At 43.6% G+C, this 13,447-nt stretch overlaps 1 protein-coding gene across 1 annotated transcript in view; it reads left to right on the top strand.

Moving 5' to 3' along the window:
• The window catches only part of dgkh (diacylglycerol kinase, eta), a gene marked incomplete at its 5' end in the record, with an annotated part of 63,584 nt that overhangs the window by 47,172 nt on the left and 2,965 nt on the right, over positions 1-13,447 (top strand). The window contains 13 exons of the mRNA XM_080498390.1: positions 1,533-1,667; positions 2,347-2,464; positions 2,571-2,681; positions 2,772-2,868; positions 3,858-3,965; positions 5,151-5,264; positions 5,361-5,495; positions 7,761-7,921; positions 8,327-8,432; positions 8,710-8,802; positions 8,941-9,060; positions 10,685-10,790; positions 11,737-11,867. Coding sequence (XP_080354516.1) covers positions 1,533-1,667; positions 2,347-2,464; positions 2,571-2,681; positions 2,772-2,868; positions 3,858-3,965; positions 5,151-5,264; positions 5,361-5,495; positions 7,761-7,921; positions 8,327-8,432; positions 8,710-8,802; positions 8,941-9,060; positions 10,685-10,790; positions 11,737-11,867 — 1,535 coding nt within the window. The remainder of the gene's footprint in view (positions 1-1,532; positions 1,668-2,346; positions 2,465-2,570; positions 2,682-2,771; positions 2,869-3,857; positions 3,966-5,150; positions 5,265-5,360; positions 5,496-7,760; positions 7,922-8,326; positions 8,433-8,709; positions 8,803-8,940; positions 9,061-10,684; positions 10,791-11,736; positions 11,868-13,447) is intronic.

The raw sequence follows: 13,447 nt of genomic DNA, 5'->3' as shown, positions 1-13,447 counted from the left end.
AGCAGAAATCAGGTTGATTTCAGATTCGACTCCTTTCTGCACAGGGGATTTGAATCACGCCCTCTTGTGGCGGTTAAACTGCAGCGCCAGACGCAGCTACTGGAAAGAAGAAGGGGGGGGAAGAAGAAAAAAAAAGTGCTGCTGACGCAAATCACGCTTCCCGTCATAAATAAACTGAGGGATTAGAGCTAAAATAGATTCTCCTCCTCTCCTGTGATATTCCACCGTGGAACCAGGCTGCTTGTGCTCCGGCGGCCGTGGAAACGGTCGCCGTGGAGGCGTGCGGACGATCCGTATCCAGCGTGCGTCCTCGTGGGTGGGAGCGGCGGCGGCCGCAGGATGTGGTTATTGTCTCGGAGGCCGAACTCCTTCCTGTTTACCGCGGGCCCGCTTCCTTCCTTCCACACATTTTTTTCCAAGCCGGTACGAGACAAGGAGGCATCGGCTCTCGCCTCCGTCCCGACTGTTGCTCCCGGCGACGGTTGTCAAGGGGGCGAAGTTTTCGCGTAGCGACACTGACAGTCGGCTTCCGCCGCGCCGCCGTCCGCCCGCGACAAAAGAAACTAGCAAAACACGAGCGGAGCCTCGGCCCTCGTGGCATTTCTGTGTTTCTTTCAAGATTTTGTTTACGTCCCGCTTACTGTCTTTTTTTTTTTTTCCCGTCGTGTTTTTCTATCGTAGCTGCAAAGCGTCTCTTTGGGTGGAACGTTGCACAGCACGTCATTTCATTCTGCGTTTCTATTGGCTACTTAGCCGACGCAGGTCGCGTCACCGTCGCCACAACTTTCTGACACGTGTCAGACTTTTATTGCGGATCGTCTGGTCGCCGTGACAACGGCCGTCTCAGCGCAACTTGGAGCCGAGTGTGTCGTGGGGTGGAAAGAAAATTCCCCTCGGCAGATTAATAAAGTATGATAAAGCATTTTGAAAAAAACCAAAACCAGACATAAGATGCTCCAGTTAGAAACGTATTTATTATTACTAATTAAGAAATGTTATAATTTTGTAGAGGAATTTTACAGTAATCGCTCTGGGATTGACTTTGGCACCTTGATATATTGCCTGATTTTAAAGTGTGCTATACAAATGAAATGTATTATTATTATTATTATTATTATTATTGGGGGCATTCCATTGAGTCTCTTCAATGTTCTTCATAGGAGTTATTTAAAGTTCAGCCTTTCATTTGGATGTATTTAGCAGTTCATGGCTGTACAATAGTCAAAATATTTGAAAAAGTGACTCATTCTGCCTCTTTTTCCACAAGACTGCAAAAGTTCAGAGGACAACTCCAATGGCTGATATACTGACACAAATATATTTTTCTATTTTCTTGTAGTATTTACATTTTGTAGATATCACACATGGAATAAGACTTATGGTTATGAGACTGATGCACCGGTGTCTGCAATCAAAGGGAATACCAACATATGTTAGTAGATTAGCGCCATCTGCAGGTACCAGGAGGGTATGGTCTTGTCATGATGTAGAAAACATCGTGACATGGTTTTATTTGTTGTGTGTGTGTTCAGCTGCGAAGAGTCCCTGTTCCCCGACGGAGCGCAGGGTGAGCCGCAGCACGCAGTCCTACGGGTCCTTCACCATCACGCCGTTCACCACCAGCAAAGAGAATCTGCCCGTCCTCAACACACGCATCATCTGTCCAGGTCAGCGTGCCACACACACACACACACACACACACACACACACACACACACACACACAACCGCATCAATCATAGTTTTTTTTTAGGTTGGCTTTTTTAGGATTTATTTCTCATATGTAATAAACATAAATAAACATAACATAGTACAGTATAAGATTATATTATTTCTAATGTAGTGATAGTAAATAGCATTAACAAAGGTAACTAACATCTTTATAGTTATTATAGAGCATCTTCCTCCCTCTAATTGAAGTAACATAAGTTCAACTCAGTTAAAAAGCAACTTGTGTGTATATATATATATATAGACACACACACACACACACACACACACACACACACACACACATATACATACTGTATATATGTGTATATATACTGTATATATATGTATGTATGTATATACACACACACAATTTAAATTTTTTTTAATTTGTCATTCTCCTTTTTATGTATTGTTTAAATGCACTTGGTATTATTGATATGACCGTAGTTATAGGTCATATCGGTCTATAGGTATAGGAGCTTGGGAAGGAGGGAAGAAGAGATTCAGGGATAAAAATAAAGAGTTATTAAAAAAAAAAAAGGGTTAAAAGAAAAAAAAAGGTAACTACAATTCATAAAGAAGTTGTGTTTTCTACTAACATGCTGTGATGGATGATTTCCGTGTGTGTGTGCAGGATTGCGAGCCGGCCTTGCCGCCTCCATCGCCGGCAGCTCCATCATCAGTAAGATGCTGCTGGCGAACATCGACCCCTTCGGCGCCACGCCGTTCATCGACCCCGACCTGGACTCACTGTGAGCGCCGGCGCCCCTCACCCTCACCCTCACCCTCGCGGCTCCGCACGGCCGGCCGACCCTCGTCTCACTGCTCCCTGTCTTGTTTTGTCATTGCTGCACCCAGAGAGGGCTACATGGAGAAGTGCGTCATGAACAACTACTTCGGCATCGGCCTGGACGCCAAGATCTCGCTGGAGTTCAACAACAAGCGAGAGGAGCACCCGGAGAAATGCAGGTTGGGGACGGAGGTTCACGTCCGTTATTCCCGGTTACATCCTGCTCCCGCACACTGCTCATCTCAAGTTTGTGCCTCTTCCTGGTGCAGGAGCCGCACCAAGAACATGATGTGGTACGGTGTTCTGGGCACGAAGGAGCTCCTGCAGAGGACCTACAAGAACCTGGAGCAGAAGGTCCAGTTGGAGGTGAGGAGAGAACAAAGATTGCAACTCGTTAATCCAGAGTGTAACTCTGCAGGTGCAGATGACGGTCGGGAAGCTGACAGTGCCGACGCCCACAACTTCCTGTACTAATCCAGATTATAGAGCATCTTCCTCCTTCTCACACCCGGATTATAGAGCTCCTCCCACTAACATCCTGATGATTATTCATTCTAAAGTTGTTGGGTTTTTGTTTTTTTTTCCTACAGCATTCTAAAACTCTGAATACCAGAGAGGAAGTCTATCTCTGTCTTTCCTCTCCTCTCCTTGTCAGGGTTTGTGAACTCAATTGCACGGCAGACAAGAAGTGCAGTTCAAAAGTGTTTTATTTTCAAAAACACAGCAGAAGCAAAGTCAGGCAGTCCCAGATCAAAAACCAGAGCAGGCAAATGGAGGAGGAAATCCAGGAGGCGAGGTCGGGCGGGCAGGCAGAAGGTCAAAAACACACGAAGGCAACACGAGGGGGAAAAGGCGGGTACGAATGGTGGAGGAACTCAGAAGAACTGGCCACTGGAAGAGAGGGGAACTAAATACACACACTAATGACAACGACAGACAGCTGATGATCAGGGAGGAGGAAGCAGGAGAGCACAGGGGCGGAGCTGAGGGGAACACAGGAGGGGAGGAGAGAAGGCAGGATCATGACACTCTATCATTTCACCCCAACCGGTCCGCAGAATGCCGCCACCTCTGAGTCTGGTTTCTGCAAAGGTTTCTCCCCGTTGGGGGAGTTTTTCCTCTCCACAGTCGCAAACAAACCTGCTTGCTCATGTGGATATGTTGGGCTTTTCTGTGTAAAAGCACATAGGAACGACTGTACTGTATTTATTTATTAATTTTTTTTAAAAAGAAAGAAAACTGTTTCAAACAACAACAAAAAAACGAATAATGTAGCTCTCGGTGGTTATTTTGATGAAATGTCCTTGTGCAATGCAAACCCCTGAACCGAGCTGTTAATCCCCGCCCCCCCCCAGTGTGACGGCCAGTACATCCCGCTGCCCAGCCTCCAGGGCATCGCCGTGCTCAACATTCCCAGCTACGCGGGCGGGACCAACTTCTGGGGCGGCACCAAGGAGGACGACGTGAGTACGATTCCCGGTCTGGCCGCAGAAAGGAGCGGAAGTGATTCTCCCTCCTGGAGCCCAAGTCAGGATGTCGGCGTGGACGTGCAGAGGGGGAGACAGTGATATAACTGTTTGTTTAGGGCCTGACTGGAGGATTATAGTGTCTCACACACACACACACATACACACACATACAGTGCATGCCTTTTGATGTTACGTAACTTGCGCTGGAGAGAAGGAAACAAAAACAGAGCGGACATTTAGATAAACTCTATCTCGCACGCACACGCTGAATATACAGAAGCCCTGAAACATATTCGTTATTCTATGAGACCCAGAATGGAATTCCAGTCATATGTATCTTAATTCAACATGTTCTGACAATTGGAAGGAAAAAGGTCAAACCTATTTAATCCTACGACTTCCCCAATATCCAATAATCACATTTCATAATTATCCTATTATGGAATAATATGATTGTTCAGCACTTGTTTGTCTCTTTTTTTTTCATTTATTCACATATTATTTTCCATTTGGACATTTTTTTGCTTTGTTCCGGAGTTTCACTGTTTCTAATCTAATTGTAATCTGAACCAGCCGGATGGCGGAACAATCCACGTTCTAATCTGGACCTGGACACATATTCAAATGAAGACGTTCTCTTATATTACGAGTCATTTTGGATTTATTTGAAATAATAAAGTGATGGCTGTTGCTCGGTAGCTTGAGTAGTTGTCTCATAATTGGAAGGTCGCAGGTTCAGTTCCTCATATTCACATGTTGTCGTACCCTTGAGCAAAAAACTGAACCCCAAATTGCTGTGAGTCATTTTTTGAAATTCAAATGTTAACGTCCCAGTCGTTTTTTTCTTTTTTCTTTTGTGCTTTAAAATCTATATATTAAAAATAAAATGTAATAAAAATTACATTTATTATCAATAAAATCTAAATATAAAAATAACATAATAAAATAACAAGAAAAGCAACAGCAACATAAAAAGTTAAAAATATATATATATAAATGATAATAACTATTAAAAATGCCCTGCTTTCTAAAACTAATTATTGTTATTATAGTTAGCTGTTAAATGTATATCTTTTGTCTTCTGGATACTGGATTTCTGGCCTTGAATTAAAACTGTACATCATGAAATTCTAGTTTTACCCGTCTACATTTCCCGAACGTCCTTCTCGCGCCTTGCAGATCTTCTGCGCTCCGTCGTTCGATGACAAAATCCTGGAGGTGGTGGCCGTGTTCGGTAGCATGCAGATGGCCGTGTCCCGGGTCATCAAGCTGCAGCACCACCGCATCGCGCAGGTGAGGAAAACCCCAGCGCAGCACGCAGAGGAAGAGAGAGAGACGTGTCAGAGTGTTTGTGTGTGTGTGTGTGACCGAAGCCTCTGTCTGAATCAGTGTCGGACGGTGAAGATCACCATCCTGGGCGACGAGGGCGTTCCCATCCAGGTGGACGGCGAGGCCTGGATCCAGCCGCCCGGCGTCATCAAGATCCAACACAAGAACCGGGCGCAGATGCTGACCAGAGACAGAGTAAGGGGGGAGGGGGTGTACATTGAAACATACTGCAGTATCTATCAGTTTTCTACTGTTTCTCATTTTTTGTCGAAAAATGTCCTGTTTCCTGTTAACACTTTCACCAACGAGGTTGACTGAGGTTATTTTTTTTCACCTGCATTTATTTTATTTTATTTTATTTTATTTTATTTTATTTTATTTTATTTTATTTTATTTTATTTTATTTTATTTTATTTTATTCTATTTTATTTTATTCTATTCTATTCTATTCTATTCTATTCTATTCTATTCTATTTTATTTTATTCTATTTTATTCTATTTCGTTCTATTTTATTCTATTTTATTTTATTCTATTTCATTCTATTTTATTCTATTTATTGTATTTTATTCTATTTTATTTTATTATTATTTTACATTTTTTTATTTGTGTATATGCATTTTACCAACTTTTCGCAAAACCTACTCGTCCAAATTGCATAAAAATTTTCAGAGATGATTTATCACCATCCAAGGAACATTCAGTTAGATTTTGGGAGTCACAGCGAGCCGTTTTCGAATAAATCCCCAAGAGAACTGCGAAAATATGAAAAAAAATACAAAATGTCACATTCATCTAATTTCATCTCGTCTCATGAAATCTCTTTCAAAATTTCTGAGTAATAACAGCACTAATACACGTCCCAGAAAGCCTTAAAGTCTCTCTGAAACCTGGTAGCCGAGCCGTTTCCATAGCGACAGCGCGTTTCACACAGTGACGTTGCTACCTTACCTACCTAGTTAGCATCGATATCAGCTAGCAGCTATCATGCTAGCGATGCTAACTTGGTTCCCCGAACAAATGTGGCGTTGGCGAAGGTCTGCGCTCTACCGAGTGTCGCTCTAGTTTTAAACGATCTCAACCTTGAAGTAGAGAAAAGCTCCTGATTAGTGTTTTTCTTATATAGCACCATTTACTCACATCCATTCAGACTTAACCTGATTTCAACTTTCCAATCAGCGAATAAAACGGTCACGGATTCAGTATTATCACCACTGGAAAACACTGAAAACCACAATTCTATCCCACTGGAAACATTATAAAACTGTTCATGTGGTGAAGGTTTGGCGAGTGGATGAAAACAGTCCGCCACACAGAGACTAATCAAGCTATCAATGAAGGACAGATGTGGTTATTCCCCCCCCCCCCCCCCACCCACAATCTGCATTTGGAATAAATTATTCAACCAAATTGTTCAGCTTGAAATCTTTTCATAAATAAAGTCAAGCCTGGTTGGAACTTATTCTTGGTCTTGTCCTCCAACGACCTCAAATGACGCACAAGCGAAATCCTGAGATGGTTCAATTGAGCAAAATTGTGCCATAATAATAGTTAACTGTAATTGTTAACGGTTTTCTTTATTTGCAGAGTATACGTGATGGAAATCTTCAGAGTTTCACAAAAAAAAAAAAAAACGATCCCTTTGGAAATGGACTCCAATCGCAACACAAAGAGACATTTTTGTTCAACCTTCTGGTGCAAAATACAGTGAACTCTCCAGAAAACTGTTGCATTGTGGGTGTTTTTACAAACTGAACATGGCTTTGAGGCTCACGCTAGATTAAAAAGAAAAGCAAGCGCAGCTTCATCCGTGTAATTGCAAAATATCACATCTTTAAAAAAATATTATGATATTTTAATCATGCTTTTGTAATTGATTCCATAATTTTGGAGCACAAAACCTTTCATTGTTGATAAAACAAAGTCAAAGAAAACGTTGATTTTTCTGAAACTGATTTCTTTAGAGTAGCGACACGACACTGAGACGTGAGCTGAGAAATCGGAGATGCTGCCATGAAAGATAGCAATCGAGAATTAGCCTCCAATCCATGCTGTCAGGGGGAGTTTGTAAAAAAAAAAAGCAAAAAAACGCCCATATAGGAAATGTTTTTTAGCCAATCCCAATCAAGGTAGGCCATTTGACGCCTCCCAGAATTAGGCAGCTCTAATCTGGCACATGGCACCACGAGAGGAAGTTCTTCCTCCTCTTCCTAAGATGTGTGGGCGGAGCCAGTCCAGCTCACACAGACGCAGCAGATTCTGAACGCAGCTCCTATGATCCAATATTCAAATGGAGGGGAAATCAAAGGAAAAGCAATAAACTTTGAAGAAAAAAAGTTTTTGGAGCATCGAGACCACGTGAAAGTGTTGAAAAGTTGGATAATATGACGTCGTTAACACAAAATATGATCGGCCCGGCTTCACTCGTATAGTATATTTATGCATTTTGTGCTTGTTTGCAGGCGTTTGAGAACACGTTGAAGTCCTGGGAGGACAAGCTGAAGTACGACAAGCCTCCCCTGCGGCCTCACCTCTACCCTCAGCAGTCGGTGGATCTGGCCACGGAGGAGGAGGCCTCCCTGGTGCAGATGTGCGCCCGGGCGTCCGAGGAACTCATCACGAGGTAAACCTAACCCCCACCCCCCACCCCCCACCCCCCAAACCTCCGTGCTCCCGACTTCGTTCCCGAACCCAGTGTTTTTCAACCTTTTTTGAGCCAAGGCACACTTTTTTCTTTGGAAAGCAGGAGGTGGAGCTTAACCAGACTGACGTCTGTTAAGTTTCGATTTCAACGGCAAAGTTATGTGCTGCCATCTATTGGCGAAGAGTATTTATACATGATTGCTCTGTAACACACTGCTCTCTCAGCTGACAGCGGCTGTGAGAGCAAATGTTTTTCAAGAAAAAAATGTGAAATTGGACACTTTCCCACGGCACACCTGACTAGATCTCGCGGAAACACCAGTGTGCCGCGGCACCGTGGTTGACAAACACTGCTCTAAGTAACGCCTGCACTCTCTCCTCTCAGGATATGCGAGGCCGCGAAGACCAACGGGCTTCTGGAGCAGGAGCTGGCTCACGCCGTCAACGCCGCGTCCCACGCCATCAACAAAACACACCCCAAGTTCCCTGAGGTACACCACAGACTCGCAGCGCGGCCCCGGACACTTGTAACGGCCCATAACAGAACAAGGGTGGTTTTGCAAACAAGTTATTTACCACTAGAGGGCACTGCAGCCTCTCCTTTCATTGCATCCACTTCCTTTATTTATGCCACTGTCATGGGGACAAAATAATCCAGATTATAGGTTGTTTTTCACTGCTTGTGGTACAAAATGCAACTTGTAGTGCGAGACAAGCTCTCTGTTTACCTCACACCGATTCTCACCCCGATTCTCGTCGTTCCTCCAGAGTCTGACGAGGAACACGGCCATCGAGGTGGCGAGCACCGTCAAAGCTCTGTACAACGAGACGGAGTCTCTGCTGCTGGGCCGCGTCTCCCTGGTGAGTCCTTGTCGCTCACTTACGTTCTGGGTTATTTACTTAAACGGTGGCATTATTGCTATCTCTTTCGCCCTGGAGTCTGATAAGTGTTTTTTCTTCTTCTTCTTCTTCTTCTTCTTCTTCTTTCCCCTCGAACAGCAACTGGATCCGCCGGAGGAGGAGCTGCTGTCCGGCGCTCTGCAGAGCGTTGAGGCGGAGCTGGGCAAACTGGGAGAAATCCCCTGGCTCTACCACATCCTGCAGCCCAACGACGAGGAGGTAGGCAACCTCACACACACACACACACACACACACACACTGATACTACATGCGTTTGACATGTCAGGTGATTGAATAATCAGAAAAAAATCAGGGTTATTTCCAAAAAAATAAAATAGAAACACCAGATGGTAGTTTTTTGTTTGCGGTCAACTCAAATGAATATTTATATTTTTTTTTAATCCAAGCGCCACGTAGTCCAGCACATGGTTCAAAAGGTTTGTGTCTGTTATACTTAGAGTCAGATCGAATCAGGGGTGTCAAACCTAAAGCCCGTAGGGCCAAAAACACCGGCAGGTACGAGGCTCCAAACCGGCCAAACCACCAAGAAAATGGTTAAAAAACAAAATTAATTCAAAGAATTAGATGATTTAGAGTAGATATACTTTATTAATCCCAGAGGGAAATTCCTTTGTTCTCCACATTTGACTCATCCTCGAGACTCCAGAGTGGAGAGCTGCCGGGGACTTTTATTTTGAAAATGTACTTTTAAAATTTCCGTCGGTCTGCATTCTCAGCTCTCGGTCACCCGCTGCTCACAGTCATTTAAACTAATTTCTTAAGAGTAGTGGACACAACACAACCACAATGCAACAGCTATAGGAGAAGTTTTTTGACTGTATTGTTTGCACCAGAAGTTTTCATTAAAATTGGCTTTATTATATAATTATTATTAGAATAATGCAAGATGGCTGTTGTTACTATGTCAATTAAATGGTATTTCGCTCCTGCAGACAGGTTTGTCAAGCTGTAGTGAAATTTGACATTTATAAATCTCTTTCAAAAGAAGAAAGTTTCACTTTTATCATTGACAAAAGACAGTTAATTTCATCTCACAGTCTGGCTGCTGGCTTTTTCTCACAGATCAACTTAAAAAAACAACAACAAACAAATCAGCATTGGGACTTTTAACTTTAGTTTTTTCTTTTTTTTTAAGATCTCCAACAGAAAGTGTTTTTAAAATGATTTCCTTCTATTTATATATTCATATTATGAGTGGTATTATGTCATTACACGTACATATCGATTTTACGTGTACTTTTGCTCACTTTATTGACTCAAAACGGAGCAGCACCTGCAGTTTGAGTTATATTACAACATATCACGACAAATAAGGTTTTCTATTCCTTTTTTCTATTCTCTTCTAAATTCAGGCCTTTTCCATGAGGAATTAAAAATAGCAGGTAGAGACTTGCACCCAACGTCCACAATAAAAATCTAAATAATTCAGCTACTTGCTTATGCTAACATCCGTTAAAAAGAGCAACATTTTTGGCTTCCGGTATTTGTCCTGGATTTCTCTAAATACTCAATATACAGCAATATTTTTCACGTGTAATGTGCCGATCCTTGATGGCCTTGCTGAACACTGAGATGGAGCTCAATTTGCTGCTTCTACTTCGCCACAACGACACATTTCTGTAGGTTTATGCAACAGTAACTCGGCTGGGGGCGGGGCTTAGCCACATTTACACCTGTACTTCTACAGTATCAATTCCTGCTGTTTTAAAGCGAGTCCTCAAGCCAAACTTTCGATGTCGTTCACCGTGTAGCGTGACTGCAGGCAACGAGAGAGTCGGGTCGCTAAATGAAAAGCTATAGGTTGACTGTGCTTATGTACCAGGACCCCTCACTGGGTTACGGCAAGAGGAACAGTCGCAGCAGCATGTTCCGCATTGTGCCCAAGTTCAAGAAGGAGAAGGCCTCCAAGAAGACGAGCCCCCAGTCAGGTAGGAGTGTGTCCCCCCCCCCCCCCCCCCACCGTCGTTCTCCTCAGGCCGAACGCCGATCGGGACGAGTCGGCGTCCCTCCGATCCGCCGCGCGACAGTTGGCGTAAAAAAAAAAACCTCGAGTGAAGTTTATGTTTGAAAATATTGTGACGATGGAAATGCCGCCGTCCGTCGTCCGTTCAGCGCGATCGAATCCATCCAACAGTTCTAATACCACAAACACAAAAATACAACAAACTGTGTTTCATGCACTGTGACCACCCCCCCCTCCCCCCTCCCTCCGAGGTGTTACATCCCATGGTCCGACCATGTCCATCCTCATCCTCATGCCCTCCCGTCATGCTCATGAGTTCAACGGGTCGTCAACAAGCCTTCAGAAGGAGAATGAACAAGAAGAAAGGATGAAATAAAAAAAACAAAAAAAACAAACAAACCTTGCAGGGACGGAAAGTTTCAAATAGAAAACTCAGTGAGTGTCAGAAGTTTGAAAGTCCTTCCCCTCATCTTGGGCTGGTCTCTGATTGGTTCAGCTGTATTTCCTCTCGTTTCCCCTCTTTTCTTTTTCTTTATGTGTCCTGACAATGGTTGACGATGTGCATGCACCCCCCCCCATTCCCCTCACCCCCCCAAACCCTTTCCTCCTGGACTGCCTCATTTTAACCACCGACCTCCAGCCTCTTCATCCTCCTTCCTCCGCCGCCAGCTGCCTCCTCCGCTTGTTTCCCCCCCCCCCCCCGTCCACCCTTCATCTTCTCCACCCGATGATTTTCACCACAAACTGTCGCCCTCCATTCGTGGGGTTGTGCGTGACATATTCACATGGGCGAGAGTGAACGTTCTGGTGTGTGTTAAATGGCAGCGCGTGTGTGTGTGTGTGCGTGTATTTCTGCTCTATACGTGTGTGTGTGTGTGTGTGTGTGTGTGTGCGCAAATGTGTGTGTGTAGTGGAGAGGTGGGGCACAGAGGAGGTGGGCGTCTGGCTGGAACAGCTGAATCTGGGGGAGTACAGGGACACCTTCACCCGACACGACATCCGCGGCTCGGAGCTGCTGCACCTGGAGAGGAGGGACCTGAAGGTAAACACACACACACACACACACACACACACACACACACACTCACACACACTCTGAAATCTGTGTCGACCCTCTCCTCCAGACCCACAATCAACTCTGTTCTCTCTGTACCCTCTGTGTCGCCCGCCTCTCGTGCTGTGCTGCATCGCTCTGCTTGGCTTCTGCTTGGTGACAAAAGACTTGCTGCAACCCACTAACACTGTGTATCTGTTTTAAGAGGGGGGGGGGGGGGAGTCAGCCAGTCGTAGAGGATGAGCGTAAACTAAATAGGAGAGATTGGGAAAGATTTATGCGTCAGTGAGCGTCGACAAAAACGGTCAAGAATTGGGACCTTCGGGTGGTTCAACGTCTGACTTCTTGATCCGAGGTCCCGACAGTTCCAATACTTTTAAGACACTTTTATTCACGTAGCGCCACTGACCACATAGCTCCGCTCGCGGCACTTCACTTTCGTACGTCATAAAGAGAGCCAAAAAAAATGGTGTTTTCGCAGGATAACGTACAAGAAAACATGGCGGCAAACGGATTAAGTGACAGGTCGCAGAGTTTCTACTCGTTAACCAAAGATCCCTGCAGGAAGGTACAGAGAATGTAAGAAAGAAAGTATAATTATTGATTATATGGGGAGTGGAGAGTGGTTGTAACAACCAGTAGTTATTACCAATAATGTAATACTAACAATTACGTTACAATGACCAACAATGGAATGACCAATAACATAATAATTATCAATAACGTAAGGACCAACAATGTAATCAAATCAAATCAAACTTTATTTATAGAGCACTTTTCATACAAACATACATGCAACTCAAAGTGCGTCACATAAAATAAAAATATTTTTAAAAAAAAGAAATAAAATAGAATACAATAGCCTATAGCTATGGGGGGGGGGCCCGCATAGCATAATAATGACCAATTTATCTATTATCTATATAATTGCTAAGATGTTATTACGATAATGGATCAAATACGTTATTACACTAGGAGTCAGTTATTACATTATGGGTTAATTACATTTAAAAAAACGGCCAAAATAATTTAAATAATATCAGGTATGATGGTGTTAATCGTTATTTGTTTGATAACGTAGTGGTGAGACTAAACCTAAAGCAGCTCACTCAAGAAAAGGGTCTTTGGAGACTTTTCCGAACTTGAACCGTCGGCTTTTTCAAAGAGGAACGTTTTGAGTTGAGTTGAGTGGCAATTTCCTCAAAATACCTTGAAAATACCCATAAAGCAACAGCTGCAGGAGAAGCTTTATGGACATTTCACTGTTTTGCACCAAAAGGTGTCATTAAAATTGGCTTCATGTTGAGATTGTAGTATTTTTTGTGAGTAATTGTTTGGTTTTTGCCAAAATGTTAACATTTTCATCATGTTTGCTCTGCGACACGACAACAAAAAACTAAATTTAAAGGTTGTTACGGCTCGATTTTACCAGTCCGGCTCGCTCACAATGAAATTGCGTCTAACTAGTTTGACGCCGGTGATGTTCATAAACACACACACTTGCACCGTTTCTATGTTTTTCCACGTATGTCCCTCATTTCATCGTTCGAGACTCGCGGCCAGTCTGT

The sequence above is a fragment of the Blennius ocellaris genome (genome assembly GCF_963422515.1).
Source record: "Blennius ocellaris genome assembly, chromosome: 6".
Lineage (NCBI taxonomy): Eukaryota > Metazoa > Chordata > Actinopteri > Blenniiformes > Blenniidae > Blennius > Blennius ocellaris.
The sequence above is the reverse complement of the archived record's forward strand: the minus strand, read 5'-3'. Positions and strand labels throughout refer to the sequence as shown.